The sequence below is a fragment of the Podarcis gaigeae genome, assembly GCF_964106915.1.
Source record: "Podarcis gaigeae genome assembly, chromosome: 13".
In the NCBI taxonomy this organism is placed as follows: Eukaryota; Metazoa; Chordata; class Lepidosauria; order Squamata; family Lacertidae; genus Podarcis; species Podarcis gaigeae.
The window spans coordinates 42,565,199-42,590,155 of NC_139689.1; the positions used below are offsets into that span (position 1 = coordinate 42,565,199).

At 46.9% G+C, this 24,957-nt stretch overlaps 2 protein-coding genes and 2 long non-coding RNA genes across 8 annotated transcripts in view; 2 read left to right on the plus strand and 2 right to left on the minus strand.

The window, feature by feature from the left end:
- The window catches only part of GRN (granulin precursor), a 30,233-nt gene extending 25,323 nt beyond the window's left edge, over window positions 1-4,910 (plus strand). For both annotated transcript variants that reach the window (XM_083709276.1, XM_083709275.1), the window contains exons 13-15: window positions 140-367; window positions 1,769-2,008; window positions 4,315-4,910. In XM_083709276.1, coding sequence (XP_083565402.1) covers window positions 140-367; window positions 1,769-2,008; window positions 4,315-4,461 — 615 coding nt within the window. In that variant the 3' untranslated portion in view covers window positions 4,462-4,910. The remainder of the gene's footprint in view (window positions 1-139; window positions 368-1,768; window positions 2,009-4,314) is intronic.
- On the minus strand, window positions 2,364-6,682 carry LOC310830273. The gene is made up of 4 exons (XR_014557519.1): window positions 6,557-6,682; window positions 4,907-4,979; window positions 4,018-4,149; window positions 2,364-2,632 (listed from the first exon to the last, which is right to left on the minus strand). It is a non-coding gene; the product is annotated as an uncharacterized lncRNA (long non-coding RNA).
- A 22-nt stretch (window positions 6,683-6,704) lies between these two features.
- Window positions 6,705-12,921, plus strand: LOC310830279. Its single transcript, XR_014557527.1, has 3 exons — window positions 6,705-7,061; window positions 11,097-11,159; window positions 12,697-12,921. It is a non-coding gene; the product is annotated as an uncharacterized lncRNA (long non-coding RNA).
- Window positions 12,922-19,780: 6,859 nt separating this feature from the next.
- Window positions 19,781-24,957, minus strand: part of GJC1 (gap junction protein gamma 1) — a 34,822-nt gene continuing 29,645 nt past the window's right edge. For all 4 annotated transcript variants that reach the window (XM_083709694.1, XM_083709693.1, XM_083709691.1 and 1 more), the window contains exon 2: window positions 19,781-21,371. In XM_083709694.1, the coding sequence (XP_083565820.1) occupies window positions 20,177-21,352 (1,176 nt within the window). In that variant the 5' untranslated portion in view covers window positions 21,353-21,371 and the 3' untranslated portion in view covers window positions 19,781-20,176. The remainder of the gene's footprint in view (window positions 21,372-24,957) is intronic.

Below are 24,957 nucleotides of genomic sequence, written 5' to 3' on the forward strand. Positions count from 1 at the left end.
CTTTCTCAGCCTCTTGTGAATTCACAACGATGCCCGAGGCCAGTGGTTCTCAGAATTTTTGTGCCGTTTTGGTCTCTGATCTTTGATGTTAAATCTTGCCAGCTCCTATTCTTGTATCTCTCTCCTGTCTCCCCTGCAGGCTGTCTGTTGCCCAGACCGTGTCCACTGCTGCCCCAAAGACTACACTTGCGATCCAGGTCAGAAAACCTGCCAGTCGCCGCAGCACTCTCTACCTTGGGCTCCCAAGCATCCTGCCGGTGTGACTCAGAACCGTGGCATCCGATGCAACGACACAACCAGCTGCGAGGAAGGGCAGACCTGCTGCAGGGATGTCTCGGGCGGGTGGAGCTGCTGCCAGCTGCCCAACGTGAGTGCAGCCGGGGCTTTGCACAAACTTAACGTGGGTGGCGCTGTGGGTTAAACCACAGAGCCTAGGACTTGCCGATCAGAAGGTTGGCGGTTTGAATCCCCGTGACGGGCTGAGCTCCCGTTGCTTGGTCCTGCCAACCTAGCAGTTTGAAAGCACCTCAAAGTGCAAGTAGATAAGTAGGTACCGCTCCAGCGGGAAGGTAAACGGCGTTTCCGTGCACTGTTCTGGTTCGCCAGAAGCGGCTTAGTCCTGCTGGCCACATGAACCGGAAGCTGTCTGTGGACAAACGCCGGCTCCCTTGGACAATAAAGCAAGGTGAGCGCCGCAACCCCAGAGTCGGTCACGACTGGGCCTAATGGTCAGGGGTCCCTTTACCTTTTGCCCAGGTGCCAGCACAGAACACTGAAGCGAAAGCATGCCAGGGCACTAGGCGACTGACTGACTGACATGCGGGAGGCAGTCTTGCACTGTGTCATGCTGGAATAGACTCTTATCTATTAGGAAATGGGGCAAGTGGCTTGGGCAGAGGCTGTGAGCAGGGCAAAGCACAGAAAAAGATAGAGCAGGTGGCGGGAGGCAGAGTCTGGAGGGTGCTGGTCAGAGAAGCAGCAGCTTGGTTTCTGCAGGGTGTTGGGTGCTATTCAGGCACCCTTTGCGAAATCTGAGGCATGCGTTAACTAACCTAAATGCTGTTCTGGGGAAAGATAGTTCTGGCAGTAAATAAATAAGTGTTTCACTAGCCAAGGGAGATGGCCCCAGCCCCCTTGACTCCTGCTCGCCACCCCAGTAACCTGAGAACACGCCCAAGGTTTTCCAAGCCAGTAAGAGCCAGTGTGGTGTAGTGGTTAAGAGCGGTGGACTCGTAATCTGGGGAACCGGGTTCGCTTCCCCGCTCCTCCACCTGCAGCTGCTGGGTGACCTTGGGCTAGTCCCACTTCTCTGAAGTCTCTCAGCCCCACTCACCTCACAGAGTGTTTGTTGTGGGGGAGGAAGGGAAAGGAGAATGTTAGCCGCTTTGAGACTCCTTCAGGTAGTGTTAAAGCGGGATATCAGATCCAAACTCCTCTTCTTCTTCAATGCTGTCTCCACAGCTTTAAGGTCTAAAAACTTGGGTTCATGTAAAACGAAAGCGGTGCAAGTAATTCTTAAAAAGAGGTGCAAATTTCAGCTTGTCAGCCATTCCCTTTTTTTCACCCCCTTGTTTTTGTTCATTGCACTGCCTTTGGCCATGTCTTCTCCACTGGGGAGACGTTGGTTAATAAAAGAAACTTGTATCCTTTTTAGCTGTTAAAAGCAAACCCCCTTTCAGGTATGGGCAACTCTTTGGCTAGGTCATCAAGTGTTGCGGCATCAGGACAGACCCTGAGGACCAAAGCTTTCCTCTCTCTGCTTCTGCAGGCTGTTTGCTGCGAGGATCACAAACACTGCTGCCCCTCGGGCTACACCTGCAACGTGGGAGCTCGGACGTGCGAGAAGCAGTTCTGGCCCAGGCTCCTACCTGCAGGCGGTCTGCTGAGTTCCTCGCGCTCCCCCACGTCCGGCCGGGATGTGTCGTGCGGTGATCAGCACTACTGTCACGACCACCAGACCTGCTGCAAGTCCAGCTCAGGAGGATGGGCCTGTTGCCCTTACGACAAGGTCAGTGGCTGTGCTGGTGGGGGGGGGGGGTTGGTTGCAGGTTCGAACTGGTTAGCGGGAAGGACTTGTGTGTTTGGCGGGGTGCCGACTGCATAAGATTTTGAGCAGAGGTCATGGGAGGGTGGCTATCTTAGTTTGAAAGATCCTGAGAAGCAGTATCGATGGCCTAAAGGGAGTGAAACACGGAGGTAGGAAAGCAGGAGGGGATTGTGGCCATTGCTGGACTATAACTCTCAAGTGTCCTTGACTGATGGCCAGGCAGGTTGGGAATCCCTTGTGTATATATATCCCTGGGATTTCTTGTATCTCAGCATCAGCCATGTGAGTTTTCTGGGAAATTCTGAACAAAAGAAAATTTCCTGTGCAAATTTATTTTTATTTTGCTTGTGTTTACTAAACAAAGCTACAAAAAACCCAAACCGGCCACCTTTGAAACAGCCAATATCACATTTCCAATTGGCATCCAACCACTGTTACCAGTGAAGTCAGATAAATCACTGGAAAAATTTCCACTCTGCAGCACTGGTAATGACGTTCATGCTTTTCTTATGGATGATGCGATTTGAGTCTTGCCTTGCTTCTTGTTGTGTGGCATTTCTCCCTCCCATCCTCATGAAGCTCCTCCTGTTCCGAGGGGAAGGGGGTATTACTTTGTCAACTATAATAATCTCAACAAAAGTATAAATATTAAATAAAAAAAAAGGGAAGAGAATAGGTCGTACCTTGGAAGTCGAAGGGGATCAATTCCAGAAGTTCGACTTCCAAAATGTTAGGAAATCAAAGCACGGCTTCTGATTGGCTGCTGGAAGCGCCTGCAGCCAATTGGAAGCCCCGTTGGTTGTTAAGCTTCCCAAAATAGTTTGCAAACCAGTACAGTCACTTCCAGGTTTGCAACATTCAGGAGACAAAACGAGAATTAAGCTGTTCGAAAACCAAGGTACGACTGTACATTAAAAAACCCTTTTAAGAAGTACCGTATTTTTCGCTCTCTAGGATGCACTTTTCCCCCTCCAAAAATTAAGGGGAAGTGTGTGTGCGTCCTATGGAGCGAATGCAGGCTCCTTGGCTTCAGCGATAGCCGTCTGAATCCTTTGGAGCGCAGCACGAGTTCCCGCTGCGTTCAGGAGGCTTCAGGTTCCTTTCGCTGAAGCCAGGAGAGTCTGGGCTTTGAGGCTGGCGGTGGGGGAAAGCAGCGCTTCCCCTCACCGCCAGCCCCACAAGCTCAGGGGGAGGGGGCAGCGGCAAGGCGGCGGGCCACCTTTGCACTGTTCCCCGACCTGGTCTTTGAGGCTTTTCCCCGAGGAGGGAGAAGCGACTGACTGGCTGTGTCAGTCCCTTCTCCCTCTTGGTCAAAAAGGCTGCAGGAGCCGTGCGCAAAAACAGGGAGAAGGTCTGGGAGAAGCGCACAGGCTGTGTGCAGCCTGTCCGCTGCTCCCAGAGCTGGGGGGGAGGGGGAGAATAATATTTTCCCCCTCTGAAAATTAGGTGCGCCCTATGGAGCGAAAAATACGGTAGTTCAAAACAGCAATAAAATATATACTATAGTTTTTTGTAGTCTTAAGTATATGTTAATCCATGTGTTACTATGGTTTTGACACATACATTCCAAATATCATTAAATTCTCAATGCGTAATCTTTGTCTGAGGCTATCTGTACATGGGCTGCAAGAGTTAATTACAGTGGTACCTCGCAAGACGAAAGGGTTTTTCGTTTCTTGAGTTGCTTCACAAGACAATTTTCCCTATGGGCTTGCTTTGCAAGACGAAAACGTCTTGTGGGTTTGCTTCCTTTTTCTTAAAGCCGTTAATACGCAGGGAATCCGCGCTCCGCAAGACGAAAAAATCGCAAGACGAAGCAACTCGTGGAACGAATTAATTTCATCTTGCGAGGCACTTGTCTCTACTGCTATGTTGTCATGGGGGGTCCAAGTGGAGGCTGGCCCAGAAGGGTAAATGGGACTGCCCCACCAACCTCTGTCTTGAGTCCTTTCTCCCTCCTCCTTTCTTACTTGCAGCTAATCCAGGGGTGGTTCTGTACCTGCTTCCGCCCTCTTGTTGGTGCTGGGTTGTCGCTCCTCTTTCCACCAATCTTGATGGGTTTTTCAAACTCACCAGCCTCCTCGAGGGTCCAAGTAAGGCCTCTTGAGACAGAGCAGAAACATGAATAAACATCCTAGTACCGTCTTTTCAGTGTCTTGCAATCTTTTAAACAGGAAGTTGTCTAGCTTTTCTAAGTCTTGAGTACTCCTTTCCGAGAGGAATTATCACCCCATCATTTTTGCCTCTCTCTCTGTCTCCCCCTGCAGGGCTCCTGCTGCTCTGACAAACGCCACTGCTGTCCGCCTGGCTTCCGTTGTTCCTGGAGGGGCACTGAATGCATTAAACAGAAGCCACTCCGCTGGGACACGGGTGCCTTCACCCATCGCTCTACCCAAGCACATGCGTTGCTCTGAAGTGCCTTTTCGTGTCTGGCCTCTCCCAATACTTGGGCGCTGGAGCGAGCTCTGCTTTTTTTCAGGGAGGGACATTTGTAAGCGTGTGCAGGAGAGATGGCGACTTCTGCCAGTTTGCCGTTCTGATCAGGAAGGGGATTCCTGCTGCCTTACGCTTGCCCCCTACGTGGGTGAAACCCTCTTCTTTAGAGGCATTGCCAGAGAGAATAAATCCTCTCTCTCCCCCATCCTCGAATGCCCACCAGGGACCCCTGGCTTCACTGCCATGCTGCAGCCTGGAAGGGTTCTTCTCCTGGGCCAAGATTTATGCAAGCTTGGGGGTCTTGCTCTGTCCCTGCAGTCCTCTTTACCTAAATTGTTTTTGATTACTTTTGTGCTGTTTCTTCTAAAAAAAGAAAGAATAAATCTTGACACTGGATTGGCAGTTGTTTGCTGCTGTGCTTACCAACCATGGGTGTCTCTACTGTCTCATTTTGGGTTCCTTTGCAGCCCTTGTGTGTGTTGCCCCTTCTCTCCTTCTGTATCCTGTATAGAAATGAAATAAATAATAATAAACACAGCCAGGATTTGAACCTGAGATCTAGCTTTGGTGCAAAGTGCTGTCGATAACAGGAGGCCTGCGTCGTCAGCCGAAACAATGGCTTTAAAAGCCGGGAATCGGCCCCAGTGGATGTCTCTTCTGCTAAATAACGGCAGCGACTATTCAAGTTAGGACTAGTTGCTAGGCCAGGTTCTCAAAAGTGGTTAAAAACCACTGCACTGCGTTCTGTATAGCTGGGATGAGTGGCCTTTTACTGGCCGACTGTTGGAAGAGTTTTGTGATGCACAAAATCCCACACATTATTCCTTCACTGCAGGGGCCTGGACTAGAAGACTCTCAGGGTCCCTTCTAACTCTATGATTGTAAAAGCATCCCTTCCTCTTTGCAGCGATTGTATATTTTACTCTAGGAGACTTAGAATCTAGTCTACCCTGTCAGAGTTAACACTAAAGACATTACTTCTGGTAAGTTGAGCCACGGTGGCCACTAGAGGGCCATAACTTTTTGTCTCTGGCTTTTTAGATTTGTTTACCCATGTACTGGAAGGGACGTGGGTGGCGCTGTGGGTTAAACCACAGAGCCTAGGACTTGCCGATCAGAAGGTCAGCTGTTCGAGTGACGGGGTGAGCTCCTGTTGCTCCTTGCTCCTGCCAACCTAGCAGTTCAAAAGCATGTCAAAGTGCAAGTAGATAAATAGGTACCGCTCCGGCGGGAAGGTAAACGGCGCTTCCGTGCGCTGCTCTGGTTCGCCAGAAGCGGCTTAGTCATGCTGACCACATGACCCGGAAGCTGTATGCCGGCTCCCTCGGCCAATAAAGCGAGATGAGTGCCGCAACCCCAGAGTCGGCCACGACTGGACCTAATAGTACATGGGTAAAGGTAAAGGTAAAGGGACCCCTGATTATCTGAAACCAAAGAGGCGCATTGGCTGCATATATTGGCATTATTTTCAGCTCTTCCACCCCCAGTATTTGTTAATTTTAAGTCAGTGCACTGAGCAAGAAGAGTTCTGTGGAAGATGTGTGTTCATCAACCCCGTTTCCCACCATCTGCCTATAAGAAACCTCCTTTCTCCAGTGATTACTGAAAAACCCTAAAACCAATCCTTGCAATGTTCCAGTTTGAGCTTACAAATGTTGATTTTCAGCTGACAGAAACTCTGACCAACTTTGATATTGTTCAATCTTGGAAATGTAAAAATCCACCAACAAAGAAAAACTTGGGAAACGGTCTTGCAAATAAAGACAACGTATAACAGAAAAACACTATTTATCGAAGGATGGCCCATGGTTCTACATTTCTGGAATGACAAAGAGCAGACACCTCACAATATATATTTTCTCTACTTTCCCTTTTCTTTCCCTAATCCTTTTGTACCCATATTTTGTCCTCGTTTTATTACTGTGCGTTAATATTAAAATTCAATTAATTTTAAAGTTGGGGAGGTTTCCGTAGCTACGATGCCAGGGATTGAACCTGGAGCCTTCCATATTGCAAAGTGGGCTGTCTGATCCTCTGCTCTAGCCATCTCTAAACCCGTGAGGTGCGAGTTACCTACTGCATTTAGGAGGAGGTTGGGAATGGTGCTGAAGGAATCTTGATTCGTGAAAAATGGAGCTATGAAAGTGAAGAGGGATGCTTCAGCAAGCACAACTCAAGAAGAGTGCCAAAGCAGGTGGGTTGTCAAGGTAACAGTGACCTGCCCACCTTTATGACCTCTTTTGCGGCTGCTTTAAAAGTCACCAACCAGAGGTGTCCAGGGTAGGAGCAAGGAGAGAGTAAATCTGATTATGGGAGAACGAGTTTGTACATGCAGGAGTGGAGGTTTTGCGTTTTGGTTTGCTCTGTTACTTATATTTTTTTTACCTATATTTTTTTTTCTATTTAATATTTATCTTGTAGCTTTACACCTTCGTATTTCATGTTTTATTAGGTAGCTAGGGGTAGGATTGGGAGATGAGGCAGTTTAAGTCAGATATTTAGGTAGTGAAAGAAGAGTTCTACTTATTCTTTTAAGAGCAGCTCTTGCAAGAAGACAAGCTTCGTAATCTTGAAAAAGGTAAGGAGGATTTCTTCTACTTGTATCCTGGGGTTAAGAGCCCAGGATTCCCCCCCTGCCCCTTGGCGGCTGCCAGGCCAGTCGCTCTACTGAGTCCAGTACCTACTGACCAAGAGACCTGTAGGACTCACTCTCTCTAGCAGGCGCCCCCAAACTTGGCCCTCCAGCTGTTTGGGGACTACAATTCCCACCACCCCTGACCATTGGGTCCTGTTAGCTAGGGATGATGGGAGTTGTAGTCCCAAAACAGCTGGAGGGCTGAGTTTGGGGATGCCTGCTCTATAGCCTTTATTTTGGTATCTCTACACAAGACACATGGAGTGAGAGATGAACCACACCCTCCTAACTACACAGGTCAAGTCACTGCCCCAACTCTCCACCCAAAGCAAAAATGGGCTGGAAGCGTGCAATAATCCCACAAGTACCCCGTTAACTGGATTAACGATGCCAGGATGTCTGTGTTAGTAGTTCCTGATTGTTCCGACTGGCCATTATAAACTGGACATGATAATCACAATGCTGTACTTTTCTGACCTTGCTTTCACCGTCCTGCCCAACCAGGTATCCACCCACCCATCCATATCTACAGACAGACAGATACTTACCTACCTATATATAACTTATGATAACATTGCATGCAACCGAAGAAGTAAATTTATGGATGCCATAATTAAATTGGCTAGTCTTTAAGGCACTACAATGCCTCTTTCCACTGCACCCACCCAATCCAAAAAGGCCCACTAACAAAATAAACACCCCTTCAAAGTACCACTAAGTTTTTTGTTTCAATTTTTTATAAATTGTGTAACTTACCATTCTTCTGCAAGGTAATCTACTCCCATTGAGGATAAGCCCTCTACAGTTTTCAGATCCTTTAATTCTGAAAGAAGCATGAGTCAAAAGAGAAAGGAAAAGTTAAAAAGGATGAAGAATGCTAATAAGCTTGGCCCATCATCCCTGTCCCATCAGCTATGCTGGCTGGAGCCAATGGGAACTGGGAGTACAATGGTATCTGAATGGGCACAGTTCTCCCACCCCTGGGCACAGCTTGCCTCCCAGACATTATGACCTGTTAGGTGAGATGGGGTCCAGGTAGCGATTTAGAAGATGGCCATGAAGGCCAGACCTAGGCCTCTTGAGGATGGGTGCAAAGACCCCAAAAAGCATTAGCCTGCAAGACTAGCACCACACCCAGTACTGACTGCCTCTCTCCACCAGCTTAGGCAGGATCAGTGCACTAGCAGAATTCTAAACACTTCATTTTTAAGTGCATCCAAACATGTTGAATCATCCTAGAACTGTAGAGTTAGAAGGGACCCCAAGGATTATCTAGTCCAATCACTGCAATGCAGGTAAAGGGTAAAGGGACCCCTGACCATTAGGTCCAGTCGCGGACGACTCTGGGGTTGCAGCGCTCATCTCACTTTATTGGCCGAGGGAGCCGGCGTACAGCTTCCAGGTCATGTGGCCAGCATGACCAAGCCGCTTCTGGTGAACCAGAGCAGCGCACGGAAACGCCGTTTACGTTCCCGCTGGAGTGGTACCTATTTATCTACTTGCACTTCATGCTTTCAAACTGCTGGGTTGGCAGGAGCAGGGACCGAGCAACGGGAGCTCACCGTCGTGAGGAATCAAACTGCCAACCTTCTGATCGGCAAGCCCTAGGCTCTGTGGTTTAACCCATAGCGCCACCCGCGTCCCCTGAAATGCAGGAATCTCAGCCAAAGCATCCATGACAGATGGACATCCAACCTCTGCTTTAAAATCTCCAAGGAAGGAGAGTCCACAACCTCTAGAGGGAGACCGATCCTTTTTCGGACAGAAAGTGTTTTCCCTGATGTTTAGTCAGAATCTCCTTTCCTGTAACGTGAAGCCGTTGGTTCAAGTCCTCCCCCTCCAGGGCTGGACAAAACAAGTTTGTTCCCTCTTCCACGGGACAGCCCGATATTTCTGAAGATGGCGACCATATGGCAATTATTGGCAGGATCCATAGGGTGCATTTCTCCCCTATCTTCTCGCTAAAGGTCCTTTATTCTGCTCCTATTGCTGCAGAAAACATCAGCCTGCAAGGAGAAATCCTCAAATTCTCCAGCAGCTGCTTGCTTTTGTGTGCCCTCCTGTGGTGAGCTAAAGGTACTACCATGGAAAAAAATCAGACACAAAACTGACAAGTAAAATAAATTCTGTAGTCACGTCTGTATTCCATCACAAGGCATCTAAAGAGGCAGTAATTAGGTGTCCCTGACGGGACTTCTCATCTCTTCGTAGGGCCTTTCTAAAACCCTTTCTAAAAAAAGAGTGAGGTAAACTTACCTGGAGATTTAGAGCAGTAAATTAAAATAGAATGACAGAAAGAAAACAATGGGTTGGTACCAAAGCAAGTTGATTTGTTATGTGGCCTTAGTGCACCGATAGGTTCAACATTATTTATTTTTAATTTCAAGCTGTAGTGAGTTGCCGTCTGGATGCAAATGGGCAACCTGCTTAAAACTGGTTCAGGCGGGAATTGTTGGTAGGAAGGTGGAAATATCTAAATTAATGGTTCTTATTAGCCTGAGTAACACAGAGTTAGAAACAAAAGAGGAATGTAAATAGGTAAAATTGATGGTAATTGCAGCCAGACAGGTTATAGCGAGTAATTGGAAAAATGCAGAAGAGCTAGGGGTGAACCAATGGAAGGAAAAATTGAAAAATATTATAATCTTAGAATATCTTAACTGTGAAGATACATAACATGAAAGGGTTTAAGGTCAGTGAGAGGAGGAGGCTTGGTTTGAGAATAAATTGAATTATTTGGGCAGGTTTGAACAATTTGGTGCAATTAAAATGTTAAAAGTTAAACCTTGTGGAGGAAGAAGTGTTAAGGTATATAGAATTGTACATATGGTTGTTCTGAATACAGTGATGCCCCGCAAGACGAACGCCTCGCAAGAGGGAAAACCTACTATACGAAAGGGTTTTCCGTTTTGGAGGCGCTTCGCAAAACGAATTTCCTTATGGGCTTGCTTCGCAAGACAAAAATGTCTTGCAAGTTCCTGCGGGTTTTTTTCCCTTTCCCCCCCTTTTCCTAAGCCGCTAAGCCGCTTAACAGCTGATCGCTAAAAGCCGCTAAACCGCTAATAGCGCTAATCCACTAAGTTGTCAATGGGCTTGCTTCGCAAGACGAAAAAACTGCTAAACGAAGAGCCTCACGGAACGGATTAATTTCGTCTTGCGAGGCACCACTGTATGTTATTATTGATTATGTAAACCCAATGTATCAGCCGCCTGGGGGTTTTCATTCATTCTTTATTTATACGGCTATTAGCCCATAAAATATGTACGAACATAAAAGCACAGAAGCATAAAGACCAATATATCTAACAACAAAAGGTGAACACCACGATGAAAGGGTGGGTCAATGAGCAGTGACAAATAACAGCTTGGGGCCCGGAAAAATCCAAGGGACGGTTCACAGAAAAGGAAAACTGGAGACGAGATCCGTCATGCACTCTCATCATGACTGTCCGATTAGTTTTTGTTGTTGTTGTTGTTTTTTGGTGGTTTTTGTGTGTGAGATAACCGCATTCAGGAATCTCGCCACCTGCAGAGTTACAGAAGGATCTGTATCCTGCAAAAGCAGTGCGGCATGTGACTCAACAGGCCTGCCAACCAAGCGCAGTAAAGCAGGACCCAGGAATTTAGTCCTGGCTATGCTATGTAAGGGACAGTTGAACATTATATGTGGAAGAGATTCAACTGTTTTCCTGTCACACTCACATAGCGGAGACACCAAACCCTTGGAAAATCTGTGGCTCAGCAGGTTCGATGGAAAAACATTGAACCTTGCACGAATAAATGCAAGTCGGTGTGGTACAGATGAAAGAGATGACATGTATGATGGAAGGCCAAGTGGTGGGGTTATTCCGTGATACCTGGGGGAGAGGGGGTTTTCACTGTTTGTTTTTTTACCAACAACCAAAACACAACCAAACTGGTTCAGCGCCCCCTAAATCTAATAAAAATTATAGTGTGCGTTGTCCCTTTTCCCAATAGAGAATCTCAGACTAAGGACCAGAAACAGGAAGCCAGCCTGAGCAGTGGCCCATCAGAAAAAAGGTAACCGAAGATAAAATCACACTGCGGTTAGAAGAGGGTTCTTCACTCCTCCTGGTAACCCTCCCCACCTATATAATATATACATTCTTATATTCCCTGCAGGCCAGGGTGCACACATACATCTTTCTAGATATGCAGTTGGCTAGCAGCTCCCTGGCAGCCACAGAATTCTTGGTTGCCTAGGAGGCCCAGGCAAGTCCTCAAATGCAAGGTTTTCCAGCTTACCTCTCGGTCGTGGCCATCTGTGTGTGCTTTTAGCCTGGGCTTTCCCGTTTTGTCTCTCCTGAAAAGCAAGCGCAGGTCACTTCGTTACATTCCTCCATCGCTATCTTTTGAGGGGGGTGGGAGAGGAATCTGAACACTGGAAAAACAGCAGCAAAACTGACCAGCAGCAGTGTTTTGAAATACCGTATTTTTCGCTCTACAGGGCGCAACCGACCATAGGACGCACCTTGTTTTAGAGGGGGAGAAGAGAAAAAAAAATCTCCCCCTCTCTGCTCAGCGCCCCTTCAGTGAAGCGGCAGGAGAAACAGAGCCCCTTCCATTTCTCCTCCGGCTTAGCTGAAGGGGCGCTGTGCAGCTCTCCCTCTCCTCTCCCGGCTTCAGCAAAAAGAACCCGAAGCCTCCGGAGAGCAGCGGGAGCGCTCCCACTGCGTTTCGGAGGCTTCGCGTTGCTATTGCTGAAGCCAAGGAGCCTGCATTCGCTTCATAGGACGCACACACATTTCCCCTTATTTTTGGAGGGGGGAAAGTGCGTCCTATAGAGCATAAAATACGGTACGTTGGGTGAATGACAGGTGCCCCACCACACCTGACTGGTCCTTGCTGTACTGGAAAGTTTCAGGATTCCACCCCTTCCTGCCATCCCGCTCTGCTCCTCAACATAAAGAAAGCAAGAAGTCTTAAAGGCAGCAAGAACCCTTTGGAATCTCTCCTGCTGCATTTAAGGTCCTTCTCAGTGATGGCTCCGACCTGGTGGAATGCTCTGTCCCATGAGACTAAGGCCCTTCAGGATTTAAGCTCCTTCCCTTGGGCCTGTAAGACAGAGCTATTCCGCCTGGCCTTTAATTTGAATTCAGCCTGATCTTTTATTTTCCTTCTCTTCCTTCCCCCCTCCCCTTTTATGAAGATCACTCGCTCTGAGACCCCACAGCTAATTCTCCCCTGGCCTCCTCGCTGGCCCAAGTAGGACCAATTCAGCCAGCTAGCCCAGGGGATTATCTAATTGATTTTTGATTTTTATTGTTATTCATGTTTTTATACTGTATTTTATGCTGCTTTTATAATTAAATGTTTTAAAGTGTTTTAAATTTGTTGTTAGCCGCCCTGAGCCTGGTTTTTGAACCAGGAAGGTCGGGGTATAAATTATTATTATTATTATTATTATTATTATTATTATTATTATTATTATTATTATTAAAATGTTTCATCCCATCTTTACCCCACACTGTCAATGTGTCCTTCTGATCTTCCAAAGGGTCCATCGTTCTTCCTTATTAACACTATGATCTTCCTCTCTTTTCTCTATCCCCTTCAGCCCTTCATCTTTGGCCCAGGGATTGAGCTCACTTTGCAAAACGGTTCTGAAGATAAGGGGTGATGAGGGACACAGAGACCGGCCTTTCTGAAGCTGCTGTTAAGAGAAAGAAAATTTCCCACTTACAATACGATGCTTGCAGCTTAGAAAATGAGACACAGATAGTCAGACAACTGAAGATGTCAGGGAAAAGATCTGGATTACATGCTACAGAGATCTGTACAACCCTGTTATCGTGCTATGTTTTAATTTCAGAATCTGCCACTTGCTATTTATAAAAGCGCCCTGGAAACATCTGAAAACGATGAACCTTTAAAACCACAAAAACTATAACAAGCAGTGAACCAGTCTAATTCCCTTGTCCCATCCTTTTGTCAGGAACAGACCTACTTCACACAAACTTTAATTCCTTCTGACGGCCACAAGAATACAGTGGTACCTCGGGTTACATACGCTTCAGGTTACATATGCTTCAGGTTACAGACTCCGCTAACCCAGAAGTAGTACCTTGGGTTAAGAACTTTGCTTCAGGATGAGAACAGAAATCGCGCAGCAGCAGCGGGAGGCCCCCATTAACTAAAGTGGTGCTTCAGGTTAAGAACAGTTTCAGGTTAAGAACGGACCTCCAGAACAAATTAAGTTCTTAACCCGAGGTACCAATGTATTTCGGACTATACATTTCAACAGCTGAATTTCCACCAAATGTCGGCAGGCAACAGATCTCCGAGAACAAGTATGTAACCAGAGGTACCACTGTACATTGATTTTCAGTATTATTTAGACACGTTAACAAACACACATTTATTTGTGGATGACATCTTACTGATTCTTTCCAACCTGGCAGAAGCAACCCTGAATTGAAGACTATACTAGCAGAGTTTGAAAACACTGCAAATCTAGGAACTGATGACATTAAATCTGAGTCAAGGTGCCTCAATATCCCCCATGTTCTGGCAAGGGCACCTTCAGAATATGTTTTACATTGAAAATAAACAGCTTTGAATATTCAGGTTTACAAGTTCCCTGAAGGAATTCTGGGTGTTGAGTCACGTTTCTGGGATTTAAATATTTGCTGGCTAGATGCAAGGACCATTGTAAGGATGGCGGTTCTCCCGAATTTCTCTTGCCCGTTCCCAGTATTACCAATAAGGAACCACTAACTTATTCTCCTAAAATGGCAGAAAATGTTGGAAGTCTTCTGCAGCGAGGATAAGGGATCGGGAAGTGGCAAAGGTTCCTTATGCAGGAGATGGAAGGATTTAACTTCCTACGCCTCAGAAAGTGAGTGTTCCCAGTCAGCTGACAGAACAAAAAGGTTTCTGCTTACAGATTGAGAAGGGGATGGGAACAAACCCAGGGTTTTGGTCTCAAGAGTCTGAATGGAAGACAATGTGATCTTCCATACCTTCATTGCAATTTGCAAAATGCCTTTGAAATTAATACAGAGGGCAATCCTAGCCCTGTTCATTATAAAAACCCGGTGCTGAGGTTTCTGTACCACAGTCCTGTGCTGCTGAAAAACCTTTTAAGGGGCTTTTGGTTATGCTGAGCAGTTTGGTATTGGTTTGTTTTTTTAAAAGCCAAGCTACCCAAATCCCTTTCTGTTCTGCATTTGTCCCTTACTACTATGTGCTGCTGATGCTGGGAGCTGTTGCAAACCCAAGAGTATCACAAACTGCTCTCCAACCATGCTGGTCTGCATTACTTACCGTCTCCCGACGCCTGCAAGTTTTGGCTTCCGACCAGCAAATTTCCCCCCTTCCATCTCGAATGCCTTTCTGTTAGCATCACATTGACCTTCCGTTTTTCCGTCATAAAAGCACAATGCATCTGTATATTTCCAGGGTTTAAATGTGAGCACAGGGCTCCCTAAGCTTTGGAACATGGTTTGCGGAATGCCCACTCAGCCCTGGAAGGAACGAAAGTGATTGATAAAATGAGTGTTTTTAGAGCACATGCAGAAAGCCTCAGGATAAAGAGTGCAAGTCTGCATCACATGACGTAAAAGTAAAATGAGCTGGGGTAGTGTAATGGCTGGAAGAGGAAGTTGCAGATCAGTGAGTTCCGGGTTCGAATCTTGCCTCTGCCAGGAACTCACTAGGGTGGCCTTAGGCAAAGCTACTTTCTCTCATGCTTCATTCTGCCCCTTCCATCTGCAAAATAGGGGAGAATAACTTACCTCTCAAGGCTGTTGCAAGCATTACAACATCCAGATATTGCACATGAAACACACGCAACACTTGAAACGTTTACAGGTGTTATGTCGTATAAAAATTATATTTAACACAAGTCTTTAAACTTGCTTGTGACAAGGAAGGAGGCTTCTATTTTTAAAAATCAAAATTTGACTCCCTTTTTTCCGCTGTAGGGCATCAGTGACTGATAACAGTATATATAGCCAATGGTTTGTTTTTTAAAAATACAATAAAATGCTGAGGACTAGTAACTTTTCTGGATTTATTTGCAAGCTGACAGGATGCCCTAGCACCCACTTCTGCACTGGCCATGCCTCAGGACGCGGCTCTCTCATTGTCCTCAGAGCAGACTCTCCAGTTCCGCAACCACAAGAGTGCATCTTGTACCTCTAGCCAATAGCAAGCGGCCTACTATGTCGCAGACGTTATTGCATCTGTGATCAATACCTGCAAAAACTCACAGCCTGCCAACAAAAGAAAAGTAAGTATTAGGCGTATTTTATTCCCAGGCCTTTCCTGGAAGCCACATACTACCCTATGAGAGGATAGCCTGTCCCATAATATTAAACTTGATAAGCTATTCAGCAACGAGGGGAAATGTATTCTGCACATGCTTAGGGACACTCGAGCACTGTTGCTTGACGTTTTCCTAAGCCGACAATGACAAGGAGCTCCAGGGCAAAAGCCCGGCTTCACTAGAAAAATTCATCTAGTCCTCTTCCTCCCCAACAAAGAGGTTTTGAGAACTTGCCGTGTGACGGCTCGTCGGCATAAAAGAAACATCCACTTCACTGGAAGCCACACATGCTCCATTTCAAAGTAAGATGAACTCTCCTTCTTGCAGCTAAAATGAATATGAAACAGCTATGGAAACAAGGGTTTGGAGCTCAAGTCACTTTGCATTTGGAGGGAGAAGTTTAACTGCTGGCAGCAAAAGTTTGCCTCTTTCCCTGCGCAAAGTGCAAAGGAATGCAAATAACTGTCGCAGAGAGAAGCAAGCCCAAGCAACTACAGTCATAAAAAGGTAAAGGGACCCCTGACCATTAGGTCCAATCATGGCCGACTCTGGGGTTGCGGCCCTCATCTTGCTTTACTGGCCGAGGGAGCCAGCGTACAGCTTCCGGGTCATGTGGCCAGCATGACTAAGCCGCTTCTGGCAAACCAGAGCAGTGCACAGAAATGCCGTTTACCTTCCCACCGGAGCGGTACCTATTTATCTACTTGCACTTTGACGTGCCAACTGCTAGGTTGGCAGAGCAGGGACCAAGCAACAGGAGCTCACCCCGTCGCGGGGATTTGAACCGCCGACCTTCTGATCGGCAAGCCCTAGGCTCTGTGGTTTAACCCACAGTGTCACACGTGTCCCATACCTTGGGTTAAATATGCTTCAGGTTGAGAGTTTTCAGGTTACTTCCGGGTTTCACAGCTCGCACACGCGCAGACGCTCAAAATGACGTCATGCGCATGCGTGGAAGCGGTGAATCGTGACCCGCACATACATGGGTTGTGTTCGCTTCAGGATGCAAACAGAGCTCCAGAACGGATCCTGTTTGCATCCAGAGGTACCATTGTATGTGGTCACGTTGCCCTCCCATGCAACAGTGGTTTTCCAACTTTTAGGGATTCCCTTCCTGCCAAGGAACTTCTCTGCATCATCAGTGGAGGCAAAGGAGGCCTTGCCCCACCAACCTCCCTGCCCTTCGCTCTGACTCCCCCTACTGTTGGCCTCCCAGGTATCCACCCTACCATTGGACACCAGCAACCACAGTGCGTCACAGAAGATTCTGCAGCTTGTCCTACAACGAACCAAGCAGGGCATAGGCCAGGCCTTCTGGCCTTTACATGGCTTCAGGGGGACTGCGGGCACATTCTAGCATGCAAACACCCACATCCCGATGCATACTGGGAATAATAGGCAAGTTGTCGCTCCAACTCTTTGCTTTACTGGTCCTTCTGGGTTGTTCAGAGAACATTTTGAAAGGTGCTGTTTTCAGCTCGTCAAGGGATGTGCTCCATCCCGCCCATCGCTTTGCCTGTGCAAATGGGCTGTGCACACACAACAGCTGTTACACACACCCCTATCTTGCGCTGGGTGCCGATACATCTGGGCAAAAAGGTAGAATTCAAGACCCGTTTCCCTAGCCTGAAGGCAAGCACTGGGCATATCAGCATCCACGTCAGGAAAAGGCAATTCTTGGCACCTCGAAACAACATAGATGGGTCTGCCTGTGCAGTTGCCACCCATTTTTCATACCCATGTATACTCTTCCTGGTGCCACTGTTAGCAGGCTTCCCATCCGCAGTGCTGGCCAGGTATCATTCTGCATCTACGTCTACAGAAGGGTCACGAAAGGGAGAAGGACAATTCACAGGGTCCTTCCTCCTGCTCCTCTTGCACCTGCCCCCTCCAAATTGCAGCTTTTAAGGCATCCAATAACCTTCCCTCTCAAGAGCCATTTCCTATCGAAGAGTCAAGGAAAATTCGGATAAGCCAACTTACTTCAGCTCAGATGGGTTAATGAAGATCTCCACAGATGTTTTTCAAACTTCCCAGCAAATGCAATCGCGGACAGAAACCATCCTCAGGGGAACCCAGAAATCCGGCATCTTTTTCCAGCCCTCTTCAAGGTTGTAACAAAAAAAAAAAAAAAATAAAAATGGGTAAGTGCTGCCTTTTAAAAATCAGAACCGTGTATTTATCTAAAGTTGGTCCAGAAAGGTTGGTAAAGATTATGACTATCTTCTTAAAACTTCCAGGACAGTCTCTTTTGCATCCGAGTCGGCTACTTTACTAAGATCTTCAGAGAAGTCACTTATCCACATACAGTCATACCTCATTTTACGGACGCTTCAGGTTACGTGTTTTCGGGTTACGGACCGCGGGAAACCAGAAAGTACCGGAACAGGTTACTTCCGGGTTTCGCCGCTCGCACATGCGCCGAAGCGCTAAATCGCGCATGCGCCGAATCGTGCTAGTGCCTGCGCAGAAGCGGCACTTCAGGATGCGAACACTATGGGTTGCGGACATGCCTCCGTCATGGATTACGTCCGCAACCTGAGGTTCCACTGTACTCAGTTATTCTCCTCTGTTACGCATATACAGTGGTACCTCAGGTTAAGTACTTAATTCGTTCCAGAGGTCCGTACTTAACCTGAAACTGTTCTTAACCTGAAGCACCACGTTAGCTAATGGGGCCTCCCGCTGCCACCGCATCGCCGGAGCACGATTTCTGTTCTAATCCTGAAGCAAAGTTCTTAACCTGAAGCACTATTTCTGGGTTAGCAGAGTCTGTAACCTGAAGCGTATGTAACCCGAGGTACCACTGTATGGTTGAGATGCTCTCTCTCCACAAAGAGGGAGCACCCAAGCCCTATCCTTTAGAAGCCTTTAAAAGGCAGCGCAGGCATGTATTTCCAAGGAAGCTGTTAAGTAATGGATCCGAACTTCCAGAATGTAGTTTATATGGGTTAAGAGTAGTCAGGATGACTAACTTAAGTCTTGTGATTTCAAAGGATCTACCCTAAGCGTGACTAACTCTGGAGCCAGTCCTATCCCCCCACCAAAAGTTTAGATTTGCATACTGTGAGTTGCCTTCAGTTGGGGGGGGCGGGTTGAGAGAGAGAGAGATGGAAAGCCGGACATTTCGGAATACATCCAAGTAGGTTTTTCAGCCTGGCCACCCCTGACCTCCATACCTTGGGAAGAAATCATAGAGCAGTTCTGCGAAGAATAGCCCCATACCACCAGAAGACAGGGAGAATAACAGCACGGCCCTCGATTTGTAATACATTATTAGTTGAAAGTAGTGTACACAGCACATGAACCTCTCATCTCTGTTCTCCCTTGCCCTTGCCAAAAAGGCATCACCGAAGGCACTAAACATTGCCGTCTCTGTTGTCTAATTATAAACCTAAGACAAATGCCAAAATCCGACTGGTCTCTTGAGCAAAACAAACTCTGAACACATCTCTCCCCCCCCCCCCGCCGCCGCCCCTAGAATTCGTGTTGCTCTGAGCAATGAGAAAAATGGGAGGCCATTTAATCAGAACAGCCCTGTCATTTAGCAACAATGAAGAACCCTTCAAACAAGGCTGTATGCAAAGGATCCTTTTTCAGAGATTTGAAGGCGAAATGATTTTGCTATTCTTGCCTCCCAAATATCCATATGTATGCATTCCGCCCCACCCAAATGACTATGGTTCTCTGGTTTAAGCAGCTATTTCAGGTTCTCACAGCGCTTCCAAAAGCTCACAAAAATCTGTTTGTCCAGTGATGAAGGCATTACGGCCTGGAGTTGGTTAGTGAGTGGGTGTTGATAATGCCAAGGTTGGAGGTTTGATTCCCATATGGGACAGCTACGTTATTCCTGCATTGCAAGGGTTTGAACGAGAAGATCCTCAGAGTCCCAACTCCACAGTTCTGCGGAGAATTATATTACTAAGCTTCATTGCCTACCCCCTTTAATTCTCTGAAAAGCTGTCACTTCTCTACAATTTCAGTTCCTCCTATGTTTGAAAAACTAGTGTAGAAAAAATAAGCACACCTCAGAAGTTAAAGAAATGATAAGCCAAATATCCAGATTTTGTGACACTCCAGGCAAGCGCTAAATACACGGCTGGTATAAAGTTTTCTTATTGCTTCCAAATCATGATCCCTCCCTCTCTCTTAGTAAAGCAGTTGCTGAAGAATTGTGCTAGGCATCACACTTTCGACACTTAAAAAAAAAATTCTATATTCCCATCCCTGCCCATGAGCTTCTCTAACTTTTTTTGGCGGGGAGGGGAAGCACCTCATTGTCAAAATTCAGGAAAATCTAAGGTGATTTTTTTTTTTTTTAGATCTGCAGGCCTAAGGGGAGAAAACAAACACCTTACAAAAACACCCAGAATTACCAACTTTGTTTCCTTTTAATATAAAAAGTATAACTGAGATATCCAATGTACAAATACCAAAAATTGTGCATAATAAAATGTACCATAATGCTGTACACACAGTGTAAACCGTTCCAACGAGAATGATTGGGTTTTTAAAAAATAAAAAAATAATAAACCCGGGTCTTCTCCTGACCTGGAAGAAACAAGAAATAAATGTTCTGGAAACAGTGGAATGTGAGCACAAACGCTTCTTCTCCCCCCCGCCCCCACCCCTTTGGAGAGTGTCCTTTGGCAGCCCCAAACACCCTGAACTTAAACAAAGCCAAACATTTTATTTATGGGAATTCCTTAGGCAGCGAGTCTGCTGGTCAGCCTAAGCAGCACAGCGTTAATTCCCAGGCAGGGCAGCGTCAAATCCAGACCGAGGTTTTCCCATCCCCTGACTTGCTGCTGCCGCTGCTTTTATTTGAGCTGCCCTTTGGCTTCTTCTCCTTGGAGCAGGTCGGGTTGTTCTGGTTGTTGTAGGCTTGGATGGCGAGGTCTAAGCGTTCCTGGGCGACTTTGATTTCCCGCTGGAGGGTCTCCAACTCGGTGGGGATGTTCTCCTCGTTGCTCCCGTATTGCTGCTCTTGGGCGATGTTGGCCTTATTCTGCTTGTAGGCCATTTTGGCGTTGGACAGTTCCGTGTACTGGATCTGGTCGGGCTTCACCGCGATGTTGTAGCCCGGAGGCGCGGACGGCGTGTTCCAAGTGAACGGGTAGTTGTACGTCCCCGAGTCCTCCAGCTCTTTCTGCTTATTGTTCAGCGTGTCCCGAATGGTGCCGAACCCCAAGTGGAGCATTTCCCACACGTTCAGAAGTAAACACAGGCAGCTCACGCCGTACATGATGAGCAGGAAGATGGTTTTTTCCGTAGGCCGCGAAATGAAGCAGTCTATCGTGTGCGGACACGGCTTCCGGCTGCAAAGGAATCTCGGGCTCACCTCGAACCCGTAGAGGAAATACTGGCCGACGAGGAAGCCGATTTCAAAAACAGTCCTGCTCAGGAGTTGCAGTATATAAATCTTCATGAGACCATCCTCTCGGATGCGCCTCCTGCCGTCGTGTTTCACTTTGGTCGGAGGTGGGTTTTCCTTGTTCTCGCTCTCCAGCTCGATCTCTGGGTACATCATCGGGTCCTCCTCGTGGTCGTCCTCAGCCTCTTCCAAGCCCCGGTGCTGTTTCCAGCGCATGGGGAAGGGCTTGCTTCGGAACTTTCTCTCTGTCTCGCCGTGCTCCACCATCCGGGCGATTTTGTGAATGGCGTAGGCGAGGTACATCACCGAGGGAGTGGAGACGAGGATGATCTGGAAAACCCAAAAGCGGACGTGGGAGAGCGGGGCGAAAGCGTCGTAGCAAACGTTCTCGCAGCCCGGCTGTTCCGTGTTGCAGACGAACTTGCTCTGCTCATCGTAGTAGATGGACTCCCCTCCCACGGCGGTGAGAACGATGCGGAAGACGATCAGCAGCGTCAACCAGATCTTCCCAACGAACGTGGAGTGGTTGTGGATTTCTTCGAGGAGACGTGTCAGGAAACTCCAACTCATGGTGGTCAAAGGCTGTTAGCTAAGAACAAAAAAAAAGGGGGGGGGAGAAGAGAACATGGCTTTTAATATCTTGATATAAACAAAGCAAAAGTCCTCTTAATCCCCAAGCCACTTTGCAGGAGTGCAAGGTATCTGAAGCAGAAATACCGCAAGACTGGTTAACGTGCAAATAGTGCAAGGAAATGAGGCTTGTCCTGTTGTGCCGTGAAATAAACTACGAAAACGCACCTAAGAATAATTTTCCAGCTCTGCGAAACTTTCGTCTACCAACATTTTGCGTAGACTTGTTTCTACCATTGCATGTTATCCTGTACTTATATACATGAATAATTTAACCATTCTCTACATTTCCAAAGACCAACATAAAAAAGCCCACATTACACCCCAACTAAGGAAAAGGCACAATGGAAAGGAAATTTATTGCCAAGTGCTATTTTGAAATTACCTGCTGCTGCTGCTATGCTTTATCTATTTCACTTTGTGTTTTTAAACTATGTACAAATGTGGATTTGAGTGTATTTACTCACAAGCAGGGCATTTATATAAATCACAGACTGATTTAAATTATTACAGTGCTACCTCGGGTTACAGACGCTTCGGGTTACAGACTCCGCTAACCCAGAAATAGTAACTCAGGTTAAGAACTTTACCTCAGGATGAGAACAGAAATCACGTGCTGGTGGCGTGGCAGCAGCGGGAGGTCTCATTAGCTAAAGTGGTACTTCAGGTTAAGAACAGTTTCAGGTTAAGAGTGGACCTCCAGAACGAATTAAGTTCTTAACCCGAGGTACCACTGTATTTAAATTATTATTTAAATCACCAAGGAGGAGACTGAAGCCTCCAACATTCCAATTAACATATTTCCTAAGTAAGCATGTATAACTAATTGGTAGTTGTAACCATTAAAACGTATCTGTTTATTAAAGCATTTGTACTTCCTGGGCTCCAGGCTCATGCAGCTGAGGGCCAGATCTCAAGGGGATCCATGAGGCTTTGGGTCCACTGGATCCAAACGGCTTAACAAAGCTTGGGCTTAGGGTTCTAAGTGAACAATGCAGTCTATATCTGAACTGGCCCTAAAGCAAATGCTGCCTGGGTGTCAAGAGTTTAAAAAGTCGTAATTTATAACCCCAAAAGGCATGTTATTTAACATTTGACAACTTAGTTTAAAGCAGGAGTGGGGAACTGCAGGTCTAGGGGGCCAAATGTGCTTCTATCTGGCCCTGAAAACTCTCTCCAGGCCATGAACACCCCATCCTGTTCTGCACCCTCCTCAAGTAGTTCTTCCTGGTTGGAAAGCATCCTTGAGCAGTGTTGCTGCTTGCTTAGATGGAAAATGCAGAGAATGGTGTTGGTGTGTGTGAAGAAAATTAGTTTTGCATAGCTAGAATATAGCCTACTGCAGGAATTCCCAAAGTGCAGGGCGCACTAATGTTCCACAGGATTCATTCAGGTGGTCTGCACTGGTAACTCTGCATAGTCATGTACTTGGAAAAGGATGTCCTACTGCTGTATGCCATCCTCTGGTTTTCAAGAATCTCCCCAGCTGGGCAGTGTTCAACATGGTTTGAAGGCGGTTAGTGTAAAGGGACCCCTGACCATTAGGTCCAGTCGTGGATGACTCTGGGGTTGCGGCGCTCATCTCGCTTTATTGGCCGAGGGAGCCAGCATACAGCTTCCGGGTCATGTGGCCAGCATGACTAAGCCGCTTCTGGCGAACCAGAGCAGTGCACAGAAATGCCGTTTTACCTTCCCACCGGAGTGGTACCTATTTATCTACTTGCACTTTGACGTGCTTTCGAACTCCTAGGTGGGCAGCAGAAGTGACTGAGCAATGGGAGCTCACCCCGTCGCGGGGATTTGAACCGCCAAACTTCCGATCGGCAAACCCTAGGCTCTGTGGTTCTCTGCCCCTAAAGAATCGGGTTCACAGTTAGGACCCTGCACTGTTGCATGAGGCAAAGGTGGCATTGGTAGCTCAGAGTACCGTTAGGGCTGGGCGATATATCAATATATTGTCCAAAACCAGTTTGAAGTCCATATCATAATATCAGTTTCATGGTTTTTGAGCTGGCACTATACTGCAAATCATGGTGTCCGGGGGTGTGCCATGCAAAAATCACAATGTGGGGGAAACCGGGAAACCAGCCAATGTCTTCATCCTTGTTTTAGACGTTGTGATATATTGGTGCATCACAATGCTTGGCTGGTGATATAATCGCGATGTTGAAAACCAGATTATCGCCCAGCCTTAAGTGCTGTTTATCAGCACAGAAGCACAGCCAACAAATAAAGGAAGTGTATTTGTGCTCTTCATGGAAATTCCACCTAGCCAAGTGGGTCAAAAGTCAGTCTGGTGTAAGTAAGCAAACTCTCATAATCTAGGGATACTTGGTTTCAACCACCCATTCAGCCATGAAGTCTATTGGATAACTTCAGATTGAACCCAATGCTCCCTTCACAGACCTGTTAGGTATAAAACAGGCCTGAGAAAACTGTAATTCTTCCACCTTGAACTCTATGAAATTAAGGATGAGCTAAAAATAATAAACAAGAGCTGTGAAGTTGTCCAATCCTTTTCTTTAAAAGAAAAGGGGGAAAAGGCTTAACATGTATGTACTGTGCAGAGAAAACATTACAGCTAAGAGGCAATCCAAACATGGACATGGGCAAGTTAACCTTCTCCAATCCTAGGCCCTTATCTCCCATAGAGTATGACTCTTTTTTTAAAAAAAGACAGAGAGACAGAAATATCTTTCAGGAGACAGGCCAACACGCCTTATTAGGCAAAAGATTATATTTATGGGAGAAACCCTTCCCACTTCCAAGGCTGTTTCAGCAGAGGAAGAAGCTGCCTAGGGAGACTGCGAAGTCAGTCTCCTTCCTCTGGCATTCACCCCAACCCTCAAGGCCTCATGCTCTCTTTACCATTTTAAGGTGTCCACATACATGGAGATTAAAACAGTCTTTTTTCCGTAATGGGAGGCTGTAAAACCTACAACCGGGGTTGAGTTTCCGTTCTGTATTTTATCCCAAATGAGCTATGTTCACATGTGCTTCTAAAAAAGAATCTTGTGTGTACAGTGGTACCTCGGGTTAAGTACTTAATTCGTTCCGGAGGTCCGTTCTTAACCTGAAACTGTTCTTAACCTGAAGCAACACTTTAGCTAATGGGGCCTCGTGCTGCCGCCGGAGCACGATTTCTGTTCTCATCCTGAAGCAAAGTTCTTAACCCGAGGTAATATTTCTGGGGTAGCGGAGTCTGTAACCTGAAGCGTCTGTAACCCGAGGTAGCACTGTACATGCGTATCTCATATGAAAGGTGCCAGGCAGAACAGTCGTAATGGGGGCACAGAAAGCCAGCATTCCTCTATGCCAGCAGAAGCTGGTGCAGAGGCTAATTGCCCACCATCCTAGCCCCCCCAAAAAACCAGCAAGGAAAGGAGGGGGGGGCTAGAACAGCAATCCTAGCCATTTAGATCGGCCTCTGGGAGAGGGTCTCCTCCGAATCCCATCATCAGATGGTTGTACTCTCATGTTTCTCGGAGAAACGAACGAGCCATTTATTCAGCACACATCCTTGATTTACACAACCCTTACACAAC